Source organism: Ostrea edulis, chromosome 3, assembly GCF_947568905.1.
Source record: "Ostrea edulis chromosome 3, xbOstEdul1.1, whole genome shotgun sequence".
In the NCBI taxonomy this organism is placed as follows: Eukaryota; Metazoa; Mollusca; class Bivalvia; order Ostreida; family Ostreidae; genus Ostrea; species Ostrea edulis.
In genome coordinates, this window is record NC_079166.1 from 70,401,318 (window position 1) to 70,419,213 (window position 17,896).

Here is a 17,896-nt window from a genome sequence, read left to right on the forward strand (position 1 = left end):
AGATTATTACTCCTCCTGGGCACCTGGTCCTACCTCTGGTATGTCCAGGGGCCTGTGTTTGCCCAACTCTTAAGTTTGTATTCCTTATAGGAGTTATAAGCTTGACCACTATTCTTTATCTTCACTTTTTCATCTCACATGAAATGTTTTCAAAATCTCTATATTCAATCCAATAATTTTTTAAATTTTGATTTGAAACAACTGACATTGAATGTAGAACCTGGTTATGTGTCTTTTTTTCCTCCTCTTCTAGCTGCACAAGGGTAAATCTGAACGGGTCATCAAAACTTACACCCATGACGTAATTCACTATACCATCAACTAGTGTACTTTTCCCAGAACCAGTTGCCCCAACTAGCATGATTGTTTTTTCATCCTCTGATCTCAGATTTGGATTGCCTATAATTCAAAACATTAAACACATACAGAATAGCTACAAATACTAATACATGTACATGTATATGGTATCTGGATACCTTCTTTATCGAAACGTAGGTTGGGAGTCCATATAGTATGAAGTTATATGAGAGATTAATTAAGAGCCAGAATATAAAAATATCAACACACCAAGAATCAACTTCCTTGTTTTTGCTGTAGGGTTTCTACATGATTTATGTTCTTGAGCTAGGAGCTGATACTTTGGTGGATTCTTATCGTCTATTCGAATTGAAAATTTGAGCAAGTATGTAGCCAACGATTCAGTTGTTTTCACCGCATCATTTGCAGGTCCATAACTCCCTTCCTGATCTTCAAATACACCTCGAACTTGGAAAACATACATTTTATCGGCCATTAAACCACTGATGGTTATTTGGTTGTGATTATTGTCGGTTTCAGCAAATTTCCACTTTTCTTCACCACCTTTACTTTTATAACGAATTTGATAATAGTCCACCATTTCCTCTGATTTAGTCCAAAAGATTCTAACCGAGTCTGATCGGATTTGCAACGCTTTTGGTTTCCCAGGTGTCTAAAAGATAGAAATAAATAAAAATTAACATGTACGAAAAATCCCGCACCAGAACTGAAATCTGATAATATATTTTAAATATCTTGTACCTTAGTTATCTTCTCTTCGATTGCCTTTGAGGTAGATATCCTGCAATGGGACATCATGCATAAAACGTCAAAATGGAATTTGCTAAGCTTGTATTAGACATGAATTTATTAAATAACCTTAAACTGATTTACATATCTTTTATTTACCTTCCAGCAGTCATGGTAGCGTTTAGAGATGCACTTTGAAATTCTGCCATTTCACTAATGTCTGCACTAAGAGAATGACCTCTACCAGATCGTTGTTTTAGATGCTGATTTGCACAATTCTGGCACATTGGTTCAGGGTCTTCACAATCTAGGCAAAATTGTGTTGCATGGTTTGTAATATTTTCATATCTACATGGTTCGCATAGTACTATTTTCCGCTGTACATATCGATTGATTTTGTGATTCCGACATTTCTTCCGCTTCAAATGTAATTTTATACAGTCGTCACACATAGCCTTGGGTTCTCTACAAGTCAGACAGACACCAGTAGCAACGCGTTTGGTTCCCCTGTAAGTGCAATTTTCACACATGACTTTGCTTGATGTTTCTGGCTTTGGGATTTTCTCCAAGTCGTGACAAATTTTATGTCCTCGTGTTTTCTTCTCTCGGAGATGTTGTGCTCTACATTTATCGCACATTGGCTCGGGTTCTTTGCACGTTAAACAGAAGCACACGGCTTCATTATCATCTTGATTGAATGTGCAAGGTGTGCATTTAATAACTGTGTTCTCGCTTGAGTAATCTTCCTCTGCTGTTACCTCAAATCCTTCCTCAGCGGTGTAATCAGTTATATTATGACACAGAACATGGTCTGCATACTCTTGTTCATGTTCTGTCGAACAGTTATCACAAAGTAACAATGGGATTTTACAGGAAAGGCAATAGGCAGACGCAGGTACGTCATCATCCGCAGCACAACGACCGCATTTTGGTAATGCAGTGTCTTTCAAAATAAAGGCATGTGATATTATATCAAGCCATTCATGATCAAGTAAGCCATTTGTTTGATGGTCAACTCTGCATTCGTGACAAAAATCAGAATTGCAAGAACGACAATGGTGATAAGCTTCATCATTGCATGTTAAACAGGGAAATTTTCCTCCCAAGAAGTCTTCCACGAGCACGGTTTCATGATCTCTGGAGTTATGTTTGAAAGAGCAATCTTCACATAGTCTTGTCTTGCATGAAACACAAACATTTACCACCAAATGATTTTCTTCACGGCAGTTAAAGCACGCTTCTTTAGGAAACAAGTCCCCCTGGTCAAATAAGTTTATAAACTGATAATTGAATATGAATTGAAATAACGAAGAGTAAAAAGGAACAATATGCACTATAAAACAATTAGTCTAATCATTTTCAAGATACTATTCCTCGGGTATGTTGATAAAGGACAATCCAAAAATATTAGCCAGGTAAAATCCAGGCAATAATATAATGTTATAATGGGAAATCAGTAGACATTAGTTAAAAGCATCTCAAAATTCCTACAAATATTGAATTACTTAAGAAATTCATGCAATAATTGGTTCTACTCGTATTTTGAATACCCAAATATAATTCTTTGACGTCATGACTGTTTATGAAATATTTATTACAAAGAAATCAATTACATTTTGAACATGGGAATAAATGTGATAACACTGTCAGCATTACCATAACATAATGCAGGGAGATATAGAGAAAACTTCCAAAAACAAATAAATTGTGAAATAAAATGGTGGGAAGATAAAACTCTCTTATGGGTAGCCATGAAGTATAAGGTAATTCCACCCGAGGATTGCAAAATACCATTAAAACCCGAGTCTATACATATGAGAATATTTTTCTCTCATATTTCTAATCATCTAGATAAATACATAACTATGAGAAGTTGATGACAGAGAAGCTGAAATCATCCCGTTTGTCATAAAGTTGAGTTGTTAGTTTGCCGTTAATATCTATTTCAAATAAAATATCTAAGTATGAAGCAGAAGTGGACGACTCTGTGGTGTCCTTTATTTTGAGTTCACAGGGATACCAGGTGTATCGAATCGACATATTATCATATATGATCGACAGGGTTGCTTACTCCTCCCGATCCCACCCTGGTATGTCCAGGGGTCCGTGTTTGCCCAACTATCTATTTTGTTTTGCTTATAGGAGTTATGAGATTGATCACTGTCCGTTATCTTCGCCTTTCATGAATGAAAATTATTATTGTTAACAGACAAAACGTCGTCGATATATCTAAATGGCGTGTGCATAATACGTTCATAGAGATCAAGATATTTTTTATGGAATTTCATAGTATAAAACATCAATATTATTATGAAATTTATCAAATTAATTTGATCACCCTTCGTTCAACATTCAACATAAAGTGAGTAAGAACTTGTCGATTTTTTCAAAATATATACCTGTTTTTCAGTGCTGTTAATATCTCGAATACTTTCATCTTTAGTTTCCTGTGGTATATTCTCAAGAGACCTATTTATATAATATAAGAAACGTTATATATTTAAAATGATATGCAATATATATGGCGTTAAATGGTTTGTAAAAATCTTCAGGTAAAATGCAAAGGGGAATTTAAAATCAGAACGGAAAATTTGAATAAATACCTTCCACTTTTTCTAATCAATCTCAAGTCAGTACAGATAGTATGGTCGACATATTCTGTACAATGTCGTCGTGAACAAGGTAAGCAAAAGACTTCGGGATCCTCGCAGTCTTGACAATAACCATAACCTATGATAGAGGAGTCCAAACAAAGATCACAAATCATTTCACCATCTTGAAGCCTCAATATCTCATGATGTTTGGTCGCGTCGTCTAGTTTGTGTCGTCTTCCGCAATCATTGCACAAGAAAATGTCCTCATCTTTGCAGTGTAACTCTGCTTCAGCAACATCACTATCTTGCTTGTCTGCACATAAGGAACAGTTGATCGTTTCCTTCACTGGATCATTTACCTACACAGGTATAGCAATATACGCTTTAATACAAATACCAATACCACTGTAGGCTTAAATGTATATTTTGCATTAGGGTGTTCAAAGCAATGCAAACCTGTTGTGCAGAAATTATCGCAAGTTCCTATTGTATTTTTAAAAAGTATTATCATAATTTCTTCACGATACAAATGATTGATTGATTGATTAGATATTGTTTAACGTCCCTCTCGAGAATCTTTCATTCATATGGAGACGTCACCACTGCCGGTAAAGGACTGCAAAATTTAGGCCTATGCTCGGCGCTTACGGCCTTTAAGCAAGGAGGGATCTTTATCGTGTCACACCTGCTGTGACACGGAACCCCGGTTTGTGCGGTCTCCTCCGAGGGACCGCCCCATTTAATCGCCTTTTACGGCAAGCAAGGGGTACTTAGGACCTATTCTAACCCGGATCCACACGTGATCGATACAAATGAAACTGAATATTTCATTTCCTCGCATTAGCAATTCAACTTTTCTTGTCTATCATTATTGTTATCTATGTGACACTGAAACTTCACGTGTGCGGTACACTTTTTAAATTTAGAATTACAAACTACAAAACATAATAAATATATCATCCAGAAATCGTTAGTTAACGAATTTCTGAACACTGTTGAATACTATTGCATATCAACCATTTTGCATATTTCTGTACCAAAACAATGTTCTATATAAAAATGATACTAAACTTTTCGTCAGATATTTTAATCTTGAGAAACCCGAAAGACGAAAATACAGTAAGGCTTGCTTACGTTAGGATTCGTAGGAAACACTTCTACAAATTCTATTTCTTGCACCCAATATCCAATTTCCATTAAGCAAGCATTTTTTACGAATAACATTTCTAATATTTAAGACTAATAAACACATATTGGTTTGGAAAATGACAGAAACCACATTAAAAATAGAAATGACACAGTCTTTATCATAGTAAGAAATAAATGATAAAATTAGATTCCTTCACTTTGCTTTGGTGAGAATCTCTGTATGCATTGTTCTTTTGTAGAGACAATTTCAAATGAATTAATGTGTATAATGTAAAGGATCGAATAAACACAAATTCTAAATCAGTTGGCATCGAGTGAGATGTAGTATATCAATTATTACTAAACTTGCAAAACCATTATCATTGCAATATGTACGATAAATTAGAGTTTTTCTTTAGTACATTAAGAATGAAAGGTCGTGAATTAAAGTATTACATGTGTTACAAGTTCATATTTTACAAAATGTAACATTGAATATAAATTCCTGTAAATATTGTTGCTGCATATATGGAATTATTCGCCTTCGTTCTATTTTCGTCCTCTTTGTCAGTGGGCGAATTAATTTAAGATTGTGCGAATTCGTTTTGAATACCCTCTCACCTTTGTTTAAAAACACAATTGTGTCTCGGCAACGGGGTAAACCGTGAAACCGTTTGCTATTGTAAAAGGGGGGAATAACAAGGGACAAAATAACCCTGTGTATAGTAAATTGTATGTTTATAACTGAGTCACGGTGAAAACCCCCCAATGTTATTGAAATCATCTATAAGGCTAGCTAAGCTTTTTAAACTGATATGGTTGTTTTAGAATTATATGCTGTTATTTTCGAGTGTGTCCCTGGAAAATGAGATACACAGAGAATGTAGAATTCCGCGCATGCTCTTACATTATAGAAGTGATTTCTTATATCAACGGTGACTGTAATAGACTTCGACAGACACTATATAATTATGTTATTAATGTTATTACTGAACTCCACAATTTAATCACAAACAGTAAAAACACATTTCAATTTCCCATTACCAATTAAGAGATTGGTACTTGAGCAGTGGCTCGTCTACATGTGAGGATGTCGCAGCTGCCTTTTGAGCTATTAACAACATATCGCAACAGCTTTAAAAGCTATATCTATTAATTTCACCATAGGTTGTAAAAAGATAGGTATACTTTGAATTAAGTGGTTTGAGAGAATAATTTATACATCATTGTAACTTACCACTGATGAGTCATTCTCTTCAATATCTTGTTTTGTTTCACTGAAAAAATATTTCCAAAATTATGTCTATAATCTTAAAAGTACCCAGATATCTGCACAAAAAGTTCATTCGTTATGTTGTACCGTAAAATAAATATTTCATACGACAAAACCTCTTGAATTAATGAAATTGATTCTTATTAGTGAATAAAAAAATATTACATTGAGAAATATGAAATATATTTGAATCTGAACAAATAATTTGGTTGTCAAAACCTTTTGGTCTGATCAGTAGTTTGCAAACATGGCAGACAGCTTGATGGTGTTTCCCATGGATCTATGTCCATCCTCAAATCTTTTAAAACCTGCAGTTAGTAACATCAGGATGAAACCAAATCAAGGACTATATTAGTTATCAAAAGAACTCAGGTATAGTATATATTCGAAAGATGTGGAATACTATAGTTACTGAAGTGGTCCGAGGACAACAGCTGTTTTGTTTGATACAAGAACGGACCAGTTCGAGGGTCAAACAAAACAACTGTTGTCCTCGAACCAAGTCATAACCTGCTTTTTTATACACCTTAATTTTCAAGGTTGTTTTCGCTAGGTGTGCATGGTTTTTGGACTGAACGTTTTAAAACAGAACAATGTGATTGCGTACATTTTTCATCGTATCCACTAGTTTAACGAAAACATAATATTCTAATCACGAAATTACATTTTCGTTTTTCTACTCTCTTTTTCCTCTAATAAATTTTGCATTTCATCATCTGTGAAATCAGTAAACCTTGCCATTACCTAACGAAAGCAACAAGCTGAGAAGCATGTGACTTGCATGACCAATAGACATCGGGTAGACAAAGGCAACCAGAAGGGAGAAAATGCAACGGACCAGACCGTGATTCGAACCTGGACCCTCTGAATCTCTCGTCAGCTAATCTACCAACTGAGCTATCTGATCATCGGTGATCGAAGCCGTCTGACCGCCACATTCCTTAAATGTATTCACACCCTAAATACATCAACCCAGGATCTTAATCCCCTGGCATGCATTTTCACCTGTCAATTCCAGGGGCTGGTCTACGGCACCAATTGTAAAGCGAAAAAATATAACGGGGCATACCTTCTTGAACCCGGGCCCCCTGAATTTTCAGCCAGGTGATCTAGCTACTAAGCTATTTGGCCACCCATCTGACCGCTACACTATCAACAGGTACACAGTTCGTAAAGACCGGTCCATAGACCACGAGTGTGAGAGTTGGTTTAACAGATAAAATGTTGGTTCTAAATTGTACTAGCTTTATATAGGAAAAACTTAAGGCGTTCATAACGTTGCAATATTCTGCAAATCTTGATGTGTATACAAACATCTTGATATATCCGGTGTTTATCGAGAGTAGATGACAATTTTCGTCTATTAATTACAGGATTATCAATAATTATCCAGATTTATTGAATATAAAATTTTTCGGATATGAATAACAAGATTATCAAATTTAAACCACTGTTTTCACATATAGATAGCAAGATTATCGAATATAAATCAACATTGTCGCATATAAGTAACAAGGTTATCTTATATAAGGTGTGACCGGTCGACAGGGGGATGCTTACTCCTCCTAGGCACCTGATCGATCCCACCTCTGGTATGTCCAGGGGGTCCTTATTTGCCCAACTCTTTATTTTGTATTCCTTGTCGGAATCGCGACGCAAGCTTCACACGATACTAATACCGAGCGAAGCAGGGCTCTAAAGGTAACATGTATGTAAAAGAAAAAATGAGAAAATCAGCACTCGAATAGAGATAATCTTTCCATACGTTCACTGAAAGTTTTGTACTAATTCATTCATGCATTGTCACCGTATTCGTATTGTGTTCTTGTGTACCTGGTGCCACGTGATTGTTTTCTGAAGTGTTTTGCTGAGTTAGGTATTTGTAGGGTGAGTGAGTATTTTATTAGAGTTGCAGAATCAGTTTTTTAGGGAGTGGTAGTAGTGTATGCATGTGTGTGAGCTTGTATAAAAGGATGAGCACGGATTAATTTAGAGATTAACAAGATTGACCCAGTACGTCAGGGTGAATCTCACACCAAAATACCCTATACGGATATATTCCCTTACGGGATATAAAGATATATAACTGGTAAGAACTGAATTCATCTAAGTCGTTTTAATCAATTTTATAGTAATTTATTGCTCAAATTATCGTATGTGAGAGAAATTGCATGTGTGAATGTTTCATTTTCATTTTAGGTCATGTCATATTTACAATTGGAGTCATCATATATGCTGGATTAAAATAAAATTAATTAAACCTGTGTTCTTCGTGTTGTAAGACCCCGTGATAGTTATGATAGTTTTGACTAGACCCATGTTTATCACTTTAACAAAGTTTTATTATATTACTCGCATACATTTCATTCAATGAAGGACACCCCTAAAACCAACGATCCGTATGGAGCGCCAAATTAACATAAACTCAAATAATTGAAGATATCTTCAATTATTTGAAGATATCATCAATTCATTTGATGCGTGCAACAATTTAATTAAAAATCTCTTCAAATAATTATTGATATCTTGAATTCTGAATTATTGCGTGCATTAATTGAATTGGTGATAGCATTTTAAAATTGCTTCAGCTGAATTGATACGCGCTTGAATTGAATTAATGATCTCTTCAAATGAATTAATGAAATCACAATTGAATTGATGCACGCTACAATTCAATTGAAGAGAGCAATAATTGATATAATGCGCGCATTAAATCAATTGATGAGAGCAATAATTAATTAATGCGCGCAATAATTAATTTGATGAGGGCAATAAATAATTTAATGCGCGCATTAATTCAATTATTGCTCTCTTCAATTGAATTAATGAAATCTTTATTTCATTTGAAGAGAGCAATAATTCTTTTAGAGAGAGAGAGAACACCTATATAATTAAAGATATCTTCAATTCAACATATCCACAATTGAATTAATGATCTCTTTAATTGAATTGTTGCTCTCTTTAAAGGAATTCATGCACGCATTAATTCCGTATACAAAAGCATTGTAAATAATTAAAGATATCTTCATATGAATTAAAGAGATCATCAAATTATTTATACCGAGCTCTAAATTAATTATTGCGAGCTATATTTCTACGAAATTGATGCTATCATCAATTGAATTAAAGAGAGCAATAATTGAATTAATGCGCACATCAAATCTATTATTGCTCTCATTAATTCAATTGATGCTCTCATCAATTGAATTAAAGAGAGCAATAATTGAATTAATGCGCACATTAAATCTATTATTGCTCTCATTAATTCAATTGATGCTCTCATCAATTGAATTGAAGAGAGCAATAATTGAATTAATGCGCGCATTAAATCATTTATTGCTCTCATTAATTCAATTGATGCGCGCATTAATTCAATTGATGAGAGCAATAATTGAATTGAAGCACGCATTAATTCAATTAAAGAGAACAATAATTGAATTGATGATATCCTCAAATAATTGAAGATATCTTCAATTTTTTGAGTTTATGTTAATTTGGCGCTCCATAGATCTGACACATTGATAAATTTTTAATTACAGTATTCATCTAATATTTTTGATGTTTTTAATTTTTTCCGTGATTATAGAAGTCACTGTTATGACTTTTTCTAATAATTTATTAACAGTTACCGATATGTACAAACACATGAATAAACATAAAAAAGTTTTTATTTTGCAAGAACATGTTTTTGATTATACAGATCTTGAAAGTAAGTAATATGTCGAAAACTGTCCAATATGTCAGATATCGAATGGACCGGGACTGATCTGGGAAGTTAGAGGCATATAACTTTAAAGTTAGAATATTTTATCGAAATTAGGTTGTACATTACTTTCCAATGTCCTAGAAGTCTTTCATTATGTATAACTAATAAGGATTAGACAGCAGGCAACGCATATATAAGCCTTCTCCTTTAAGGTATAAGGTAAAATCCACATAATGATGTACATTAGAAATTACAATATTCATGATCATTAATGTTACATAAGGAACATTTGATTTGGAGCTTCAAATGACTTCCTAATAATCGCGTTTTATTTACTGTATATGGTAGCAATGAATATAACATAACTAATACATGTACATGCAATTATTCAAAATTTATTCTTAAAATCTTTTGAATGAAAGATATCGATCATCCAATTCATGTGCTCAACAATTCCAACACGCATTTGAAAAGTCCTTCCTCTATGCAATAATACATTTATTCAATTGTGATTATATATAAATAATCAGATGCTGAAATTTTATAAAAGTCAATTAAATTCTAGTATATGTATGCATACATACATTAAAAATTTATTACACGAGTTCTTAAATATTCTTGGAAGTTATATTTATAACTTTAGTCTGTGACATGCACTATAGAGTATCCCAGACACCATATTACAGGATTTGAAGATAGATCCTTAATGTAAACTGATGAATTCATTTAGGAATCTCAAAGTGAATCTCTGAAAAAAAAAATCATAATGATTATTAGCTATCTCAATTTTATTTTTCAGTATAAAATACAAATACTGATGAAAGACTTTACATGATCTAATGTATGTAACATTAACACAACATGACTAATTTGGACCCGTTCTAGAGTCAAAACCATAGCCTTGCGAAATTCACAATTTTGGTACATCTTTTTCTGCTTTTCCTAAACATGCAATGACTTTTTATACCGTATCAGCAAACTTAAAGAAGTCTTTCAAATGATAAGGATAATAATCACACCGGAACCAAAATCCCTACCCCTGATATTATGAAATTCAATCTTGGTAAATGACTGCCTATTCCATCTAAATATGTGTTTTAAGATTCAATTTAATATCAATAGCATTAAAGAAAATAAATTCTTAACGTTTTACATGGTATGTCCTTTAAAAGGGAATGCATACTCCTCCTAGGCACCTGATCCCACCTCTGGTATATCTAGGGGTCTGTGTTTGCCCAACTCTCTATTTTGTATTGCTTATAGGAGTTATGAGATTGATCACTGTTCGTTATCTTCAACTTTTATACACCATATATACCAAGTTTGGGCCCACCCTAGGGTCACAAACTCTTAGTCTCTTAATAACCCGGGGATCATGAAAAAACTACGCACGCTAACTCTGGATTCCAGCCTTCATTTTCAACTCGTATATTTTAAAAAAGCTTTGCAATTTTGCTAATGACATATTTTTGAATGCAAAGTAGAATCCATTAGTAATTGATTATTACCTTTAATATCAATGTCAATTAATTGCTTTTAAATTCAACTCCTTTTGAGTAGGTGGTAGAAAAATCTTTTCTCTGAAATAAGGTTTTAAAGCGTCATATTTTGAAATTTTTATTGATAATAATAAATAACCATTTAATTAGTCAAATTACTTTATATTATTGAGTAAACCATGGCTACTCCTCGTTTCTTACACTTATCCTCAATTGCAATTGATCATAGTGTGAACAAGTTCGCTGTGTTTTGGTCTATAAACGTATGTTCCCCCGTGAAACAACAAACGTTTTGGTATAAATTTGGTAAATGACAATTTACGATACCTGTAAAAGAATTTGTGTTCAACGGGTGGGGAAGGGATGTTTTAAAAATATTTTCCGTTTTCCATTGATTCCTATAGGGAAATACGCGATTTTAACCCAAATTTTTGAGTTATTTCTCTTTGTTTTGTCAAAGAAATCAACTTTCATGAAAATTCATAAACATATCTATACTCACATAAAAATCATTTAAAAATGATAACTTTTAAAAATTGATCAGAAGGTAGGCGTCGAAACAGTACTATCGTTCGCAGTTCTTTACAATTTGGGAAGAGGCTTTCTTGTTCTACATCATTAATATGCATTTAGGTTTTCTTACAAATGTTTGGTTATAGAGAAGATGTTCGGAAATTGGTCAATTTCTGGGAGGTTTAGCTCCGCCTCTAAAGCCCCAGGGGAGCAAGAATCCTGAAATTTACAACTCATGTTCTCCAATGATGCTTCATATCAAATTTGAAAAAAGAATGGAATATATGGTAATCATAAAGTCAAAAATATTCTATTGTTGATGCATATAATCACTGACCATTTTGACCCTAACACAATACCAAAACCCTTACACCTGGAATAATGAAATTTACAATTTCGTTAAAGGACTACCTGCTCTTTGTAAATAATCCATTTAGTTTTAATTCAGTATCAATACCACTAAAGAAGGTGGTTATTTAAATGTTTTACACATAAAGACTTTAAACTAATTTTGTCCCCACCCCCAGGAGTCAAGACTTCCACCACGAGGATCATGAAATTTACAAGTTTTGGTAGAGGCCTTCCTGCTCTACATCACAATGCATTTTGTTTTTCTACAGATGTTCGGTTGTAGAGAAGAGTTTTGAAAATTGATCAATTTTTGCCAGAGATGTTTCATACCATATTTTAAAAAAAATTGGTAATTATCAAGAAGTTAAAAATGATAAATTGTAGACGATGCAAGACGATGGACGCTGGCCAATTGCAAAATATAAAATTGCCTAAAAATTCGAAACTTGTGAAATCGAATTTTTTGCTACGTTACTGACAACCATTGAAGCATGGCAAAATGTATTTTCACAAAGTGTAATTATAATTATGCAATGGATGACAGATACAAATATTATTTACTGTCCCCTCTAGTGTAGTTTCATCCCATAATATATCAATGATTTAAAGAAGAAAATTTATCAATTAATTATCACTTAATATAGGTTCTCTTACATGGAAATGTTGATTAAATTCACAAGGTAAAAAAGATCTTGTCAAAAGGAATAGACATATGATACGAGTGTATGAGAGTTCTTAATCGCTCACCATTCCAAAGTTATAAGCAAGGTTTAAGTGTCAGACAGACGGGGCAAAAACAACAAACCTTTAGTCATGGGGCATAATAAACACTTGAATCTTGAATCCACAAAGACGAGGAACAATTGCATTTTGATGTGCTTTAGTGTGGTCCCTCTAATCTTGAAAAAAAGTTCATTTATTTCTCGAATATTTCCATATCAAACTTCAATCTCCTATCATGGTCCCACCCTACCTCTTGGGTCCTTGGATTTGCACTACTGGAAGATCCTTGCATACATATTTTAGATGAAAGGTGAAGATAACGAACAGTGATCAATCTCATATATGTCTTAATCATGGCCCTGCTCTTCTTGAAAATATTTTCAAAGATGTTTTCCTGTATACCTTCCCAAGTTTAAAACTTTGATCCTCTGTTGTGGTCTCATCATACCCCCCACCCCAATGTTCGTGATTTCAATCTACACTATCTGGGAATGCTTGTATATTAATATGAGTATTCATGGCCCCCTTGTTATTGAGCAGATTTTTCCTATATATTCCCATGTAAAACTTTGATCCCCAAAAGCGGCCTCACCCTACCCCTGGGGACCACACTGTAAACAATTTTGAATCAGCACTACTTGGGAATGCTTGCATATTAATATGAGTATAATCATAGCCAATTGTTCTTGAGATGATTATTAAAGTTTTATCATATATATGTTCCCTTTCAAAAAATTGACCCCCTTTTGTGGTCCCACCCTGCACCCATGGGCCATGATTTTGATCTGCTTTAAACTGCACTACTTGGGTATGATTGCATATTAATATGAGTATTCATGGCCCTGATGTAATTTTTCTAAAGATTTTCTATATATTCCATTTAAAACTTTGTTCCCCTATTGTGGCCTCACCCTACCTCAAGGGGCCATGATTTGAATAAATTTAAATCTACACTATATGTCAGGAAGCATTCATATACATATAAACTTTTCTGGCCAAGTGGTTCTTAAAAGGATTTTTGAATGACCCCACCCTAATTTTGTATTTTCTTAATTATCTCCCCTTTGGTGGAAGCTTGGTCTTTCGTTTGAAACACATCAAAGGCAATATCATTACAGATGCCTTATCAAGTGTTTCATAAGTATGTTTTGTTATTTTGTTGTTGCTTTGATTGATGTATATCTGTATATGTGTATTAGAGAATTTAAGTTTTCATTGTCATTCAAACCTTTTTGAAGGGGAGGTGTTGTGTACTACTCGCACTCAATTGACACCTGCGACCTAGAGGGTTCTAGATCTCATGTTTACTTCTTTGGTAGAAATATGACGTAATATTTGCATTATTGTTTGTCAAGATTGTACTAGAAAATTCATTCTTATTATAAATACACTCTGAATTTTTTGATACTCGTAGACAAGCACTTTTAATAGGCATTTGGATTATAATTGGGAATTGGGATTTTTGAATTAACTATTTTGTGTGTGTAGACTCAGTTCGGCATGGATTTTAATATTTATTGTTCAACTATCGTAAGTTAATATTTTGCTACTGTTTCAATTTTCTTTCAATAACTAATTGTAAATAAATCTTTTTAATTGTTTGCAAATTCTGCTGCTTTAAGGGTTACTTCTGACCCATACCAATATACCTCAAACAGCAGGAAACTGACTACAGTATTTTCTACATAAAAATTGTAAATTGTATGTAATATTTCAGTGTTTGATAAGTTTAAAACAATCACTATGCAACATTAAAATTTAGATATGACACTTTGAAACGGAGAAATGGCCTCTAAATATGTTTATTTACGATAATCAGAGTTTTTTTCAAAGTTGGGCACGCATCCAAATCAAAGGACCATAACTCTTTCTTATCATTTCTTATTTAAGCTTTATTAGCAGATATCGTTAAAAAATAATGCATTGAAACGTAGATCCATATATTGCAAAAAGAAATAAAGCACATTATACCATAATTTCTAATTAATACTTACACTAACACTGGAATTCCTCAAAGCACATCCATTTCCGGTAGAAATTTGGTTGGGCTTCAGGCAGCTCGCCTTAAAGTCTCAGGAGCAGCGAGATTAGGTTTCACTCGATACTCCCTGATTTTATGCTCTATTTAACACCGATGAAGGATAGGTTCCGAACACGTTAGTAGGGGTGTTTTTCTGGGACAGATACTATAATTGTCAATATTCAAAACGTCTGCCATATATATGTCAGAAGACTTTCAACATTATGTTTTAGCATTCAGTATTTTTATTTTTTGAAATTTTTTGTTTTTAACGTATCAATCATAGTTTTAAAAGATTTAACGTACATGTACATTGATATTGTTCTGTATCAATTGATTGCCAATTAGCATATTCCTATCTACGTTTACAGTCCAGTTAATTTTGCAGTGTGTAATATGACGTAAGCAAAATTAAAACCAGGTCATGACCGATTACTACTGTAATAAGCGTAGTCAGAGAATTAATAGCAATTTTTTTCTAATGTACAACGGACCAATGTTAAAGAAATAAAGATCGCGTTTTCGTGTACGTTGCAAAATAATCTCCGATGTCGAGAAATGCTGTTTTGAAATATAAAAGCCGAGGCTTTCGCCTAACAACATTTATATATTTTTAAATTAAATTGATATAGGATAAATAGAATATCATATGCTAAACGCGCTAATATGATATATTCTATGGATTTTAGTATGTAATAATCTCTTTTGAAAGTTAAAGATAAATCTTTACCTACCTATATATAGTCTTACGCTGAATACTCCATATATTAGACCAGGATTGTTTTACCTTCTTTCTGATGTGTTCACTTGTTACTGCGAGCTACTTACAATATTGGATGTTGATTGACAGGGAATTCCGAGTAATCAAATAGAAAGTACATTTTAGTTTTCAAAAAATCAAGTGATCTGTGCGGAAATTCCACATTCTGAGTCACATCGAGAACTAATGGCAGAAGGATAATTCGTACCCTCAAGTAGAACCCGGAATCAGCGGAAAGTAGTTTTTATATCTCGAAGTAAATGCGCGTAATAATATATACAAGTGAAACTCATCTGGTAGAAAAGAGTAAATGTGCCTACTTTGTGGATGACGTTGTCATACATGTACCAATTTACAATCTGTTATGAATCCTTTTATTAGGTCTTTCCACTTTTCTTTGTTTTTCTTATGTTTATTACTATCATTATTATCATTTTATATTTCTTTTTCTGAGGAGTGGTTTTTTGTTTCAATGCTTATAGATGAATATACTTTATAATTATATAGAACCTAAAAATATGCTTTAATGGGAGCATATCCATATAGGGGAATTATTCCCAACTTGTTGATTAATGGATTTACAAAAGTTACCCGTGGTCACTGTTATAATGTAATGATTATATAAGGGTTACCGCTGACCACCCATTAATTTAATGGTCATATAAGAGTTTCCTCTGGTCACCCGTTGATGTAATGGTCATATAAGGATTACTTGTGATCACCCATTGATTCAAATATCATATAAGGGTTACTTCTGGTCACACATTGATGTAATGGCCATATAAGGGTTACCTCTAAGCACCCATTGATGGAATGGTCATAAAAGGGTGACCCCTGGGCACCCATTGATGAAATATCATGTAAGGGTTATTATCTCTGGTCACCCATTGATGAAATATCATATAAGGGTTATCTTTGGTCACCGTTTGACGTAATAGTCATATAAGGGTTCCCTCTAGTCACCTGTTGATGTAATTGTCATATAAGGATTACCTCTGGTCACTCATTGATGTAATGATCATAAAAGGTTTACTTCTGGTCATCATATATTTAACAATCAGATAAAGGTAACCGTTTATCACCCATAGAAGCAAAGGTTATAAAAGGGTTACCTCTGGTAACCTATGGATGTACTAATGGTCATACAAGGATTACCTCTGATCTCCCCAAAGGTAGCCCTTACATAGTGTTAAATCTAGGATCTAGAGAGGGCACACACATCATATACTCAAAAGGGCACTTTTCGTCGTGGCAAGACAATTTCGGGGCACTTTCATTGTATCATGCTACGATAGTAATAGAATAATCATTTAGCCTCTTTAAAAGTTAATACCTGCTGCCATGATTTTAAACTTTTCAGACACCCTTGTGAAATAAAGAACAACTGTGTATATCAACAAATATCTTTTTTACATTTATATTTTGCTGTTGATTTAACATGATACATTTTCCAGAATATGATTCATAGGCAATATAATATAACATAATACATATATAAGATTATGATTAAGTGCATGACAAGTTAAATAAGAAAGACAGAACCGTTGTCATCATACTTATAGCTACTATTGCCTTATTTCATATCAGTCCATTCATGCAATGTCAGATCCTCATCCAAGTTGAAATGGACTGCTAGGGTGGAAATTGCTGCATCCCCATAGAAGACAAAATTGTTTTCATCCACAGTGCTTAGGTTGAGAACAGCAAGACTGTCAATCAAGGTGGAATTCCCCATCCTGTCCTCCATGTTGTGATTCAAATTGTCAATGAATTCATTTTTGGCTGCTTTAATAGTCTGGAGAATGTCATCTTCCACTATTATTCCTAATCCTTGTGCCACAGATGATACTCAGCTTGTGAATGGAGGGTCTCTCTCTTTCATCTTCCTAAGGGTAGATAGTGTTTGTGTCACTCTTGGTTCTATGGTGGATAGGTCAAAGGTCCTGGTAGGAGAAGCCAAGGCAATGCATATATCATAGAGAAGATGGGTGAAGTACAGCTTCTCATATTTACTTCAACATCTTAAGGAGGCTGCTCGCTGGGATTCCTTGACTTTCCTTGATCACCTTGTCATGTCCAGATGAAACTGCATTTTCGAGATCTGTTATTATAGGCAAATACAGCTTCCTTACAGTCTGAACAGCAGCATCATGACTCAGCCATCTTGTGTGCACTGCTCTCTTCACTGTGATGTTGTTCTGAACAAAGATAGTAACTGAAATACAATCAGATTGTTAATCAGAAATAATTTCAAATAATTTTCATTTTCTAATTCCTTCTAA

General features: G+C 33.8%; 1 protein-coding gene and 1 long non-coding RNA gene across 9 annotated transcripts in view; one reads left to right on the forward strand and one right to left on the reverse strand.

The window, feature by feature from the left end:
• Positions 1-17,896, reverse strand: part of LOC125674781 (uncharacterized) — a 58,056-nt gene that overhangs the window by 3,451 nt on the left and 36,709 nt on the right. For 3 of the 8 annotated variants that reach the window (XM_048912062.2, XM_056158714.1, XM_056158715.1), the window contains 8 exons: positions 6,262-6,350; positions 6,007-6,046; positions 3,651-4,000; positions 3,447-3,516; positions 1,207-2,306; positions 1,060-1,099; positions 568-970; positions 221-399 (listed from right to left, as the gene is read on the reverse strand). In XM_048912062.2, coding sequence (XP_048768019.2) covers positions 221-399; positions 568-970; positions 1,060-1,099; positions 1,207-2,306; positions 3,447-3,516; positions 3,651-4,000; positions 6,007-6,046; positions 6,262-6,350 — 2,271 coding nt within the window. Of the gene's footprint in view, positions 1-220; positions 400-567; positions 971-1,059; positions 1,100-1,206; positions 2,307-3,446; positions 3,517-3,650; positions 4,001-6,006; positions 6,047-6,261; positions 10,497-14,828; positions 15,021-15,588; positions 17,830-17,896 lie in introns of those variants that run through there. The other 5 variants (XM_056158709.1, XM_056158711.1, XM_056158712.1 and 2 more) reach the window with 5 other exon arrangements.
• LOC130052788 (uncharacterized) lies at positions 7,900-15,699 on the forward strand. Its single transcript, XR_008801180.1, has 2 exons — positions 7,900-11,880; positions 14,329-15,699. It is a non-coding gene; the product is annotated as an uncharacterized LOC130052788 (long non-coding RNA).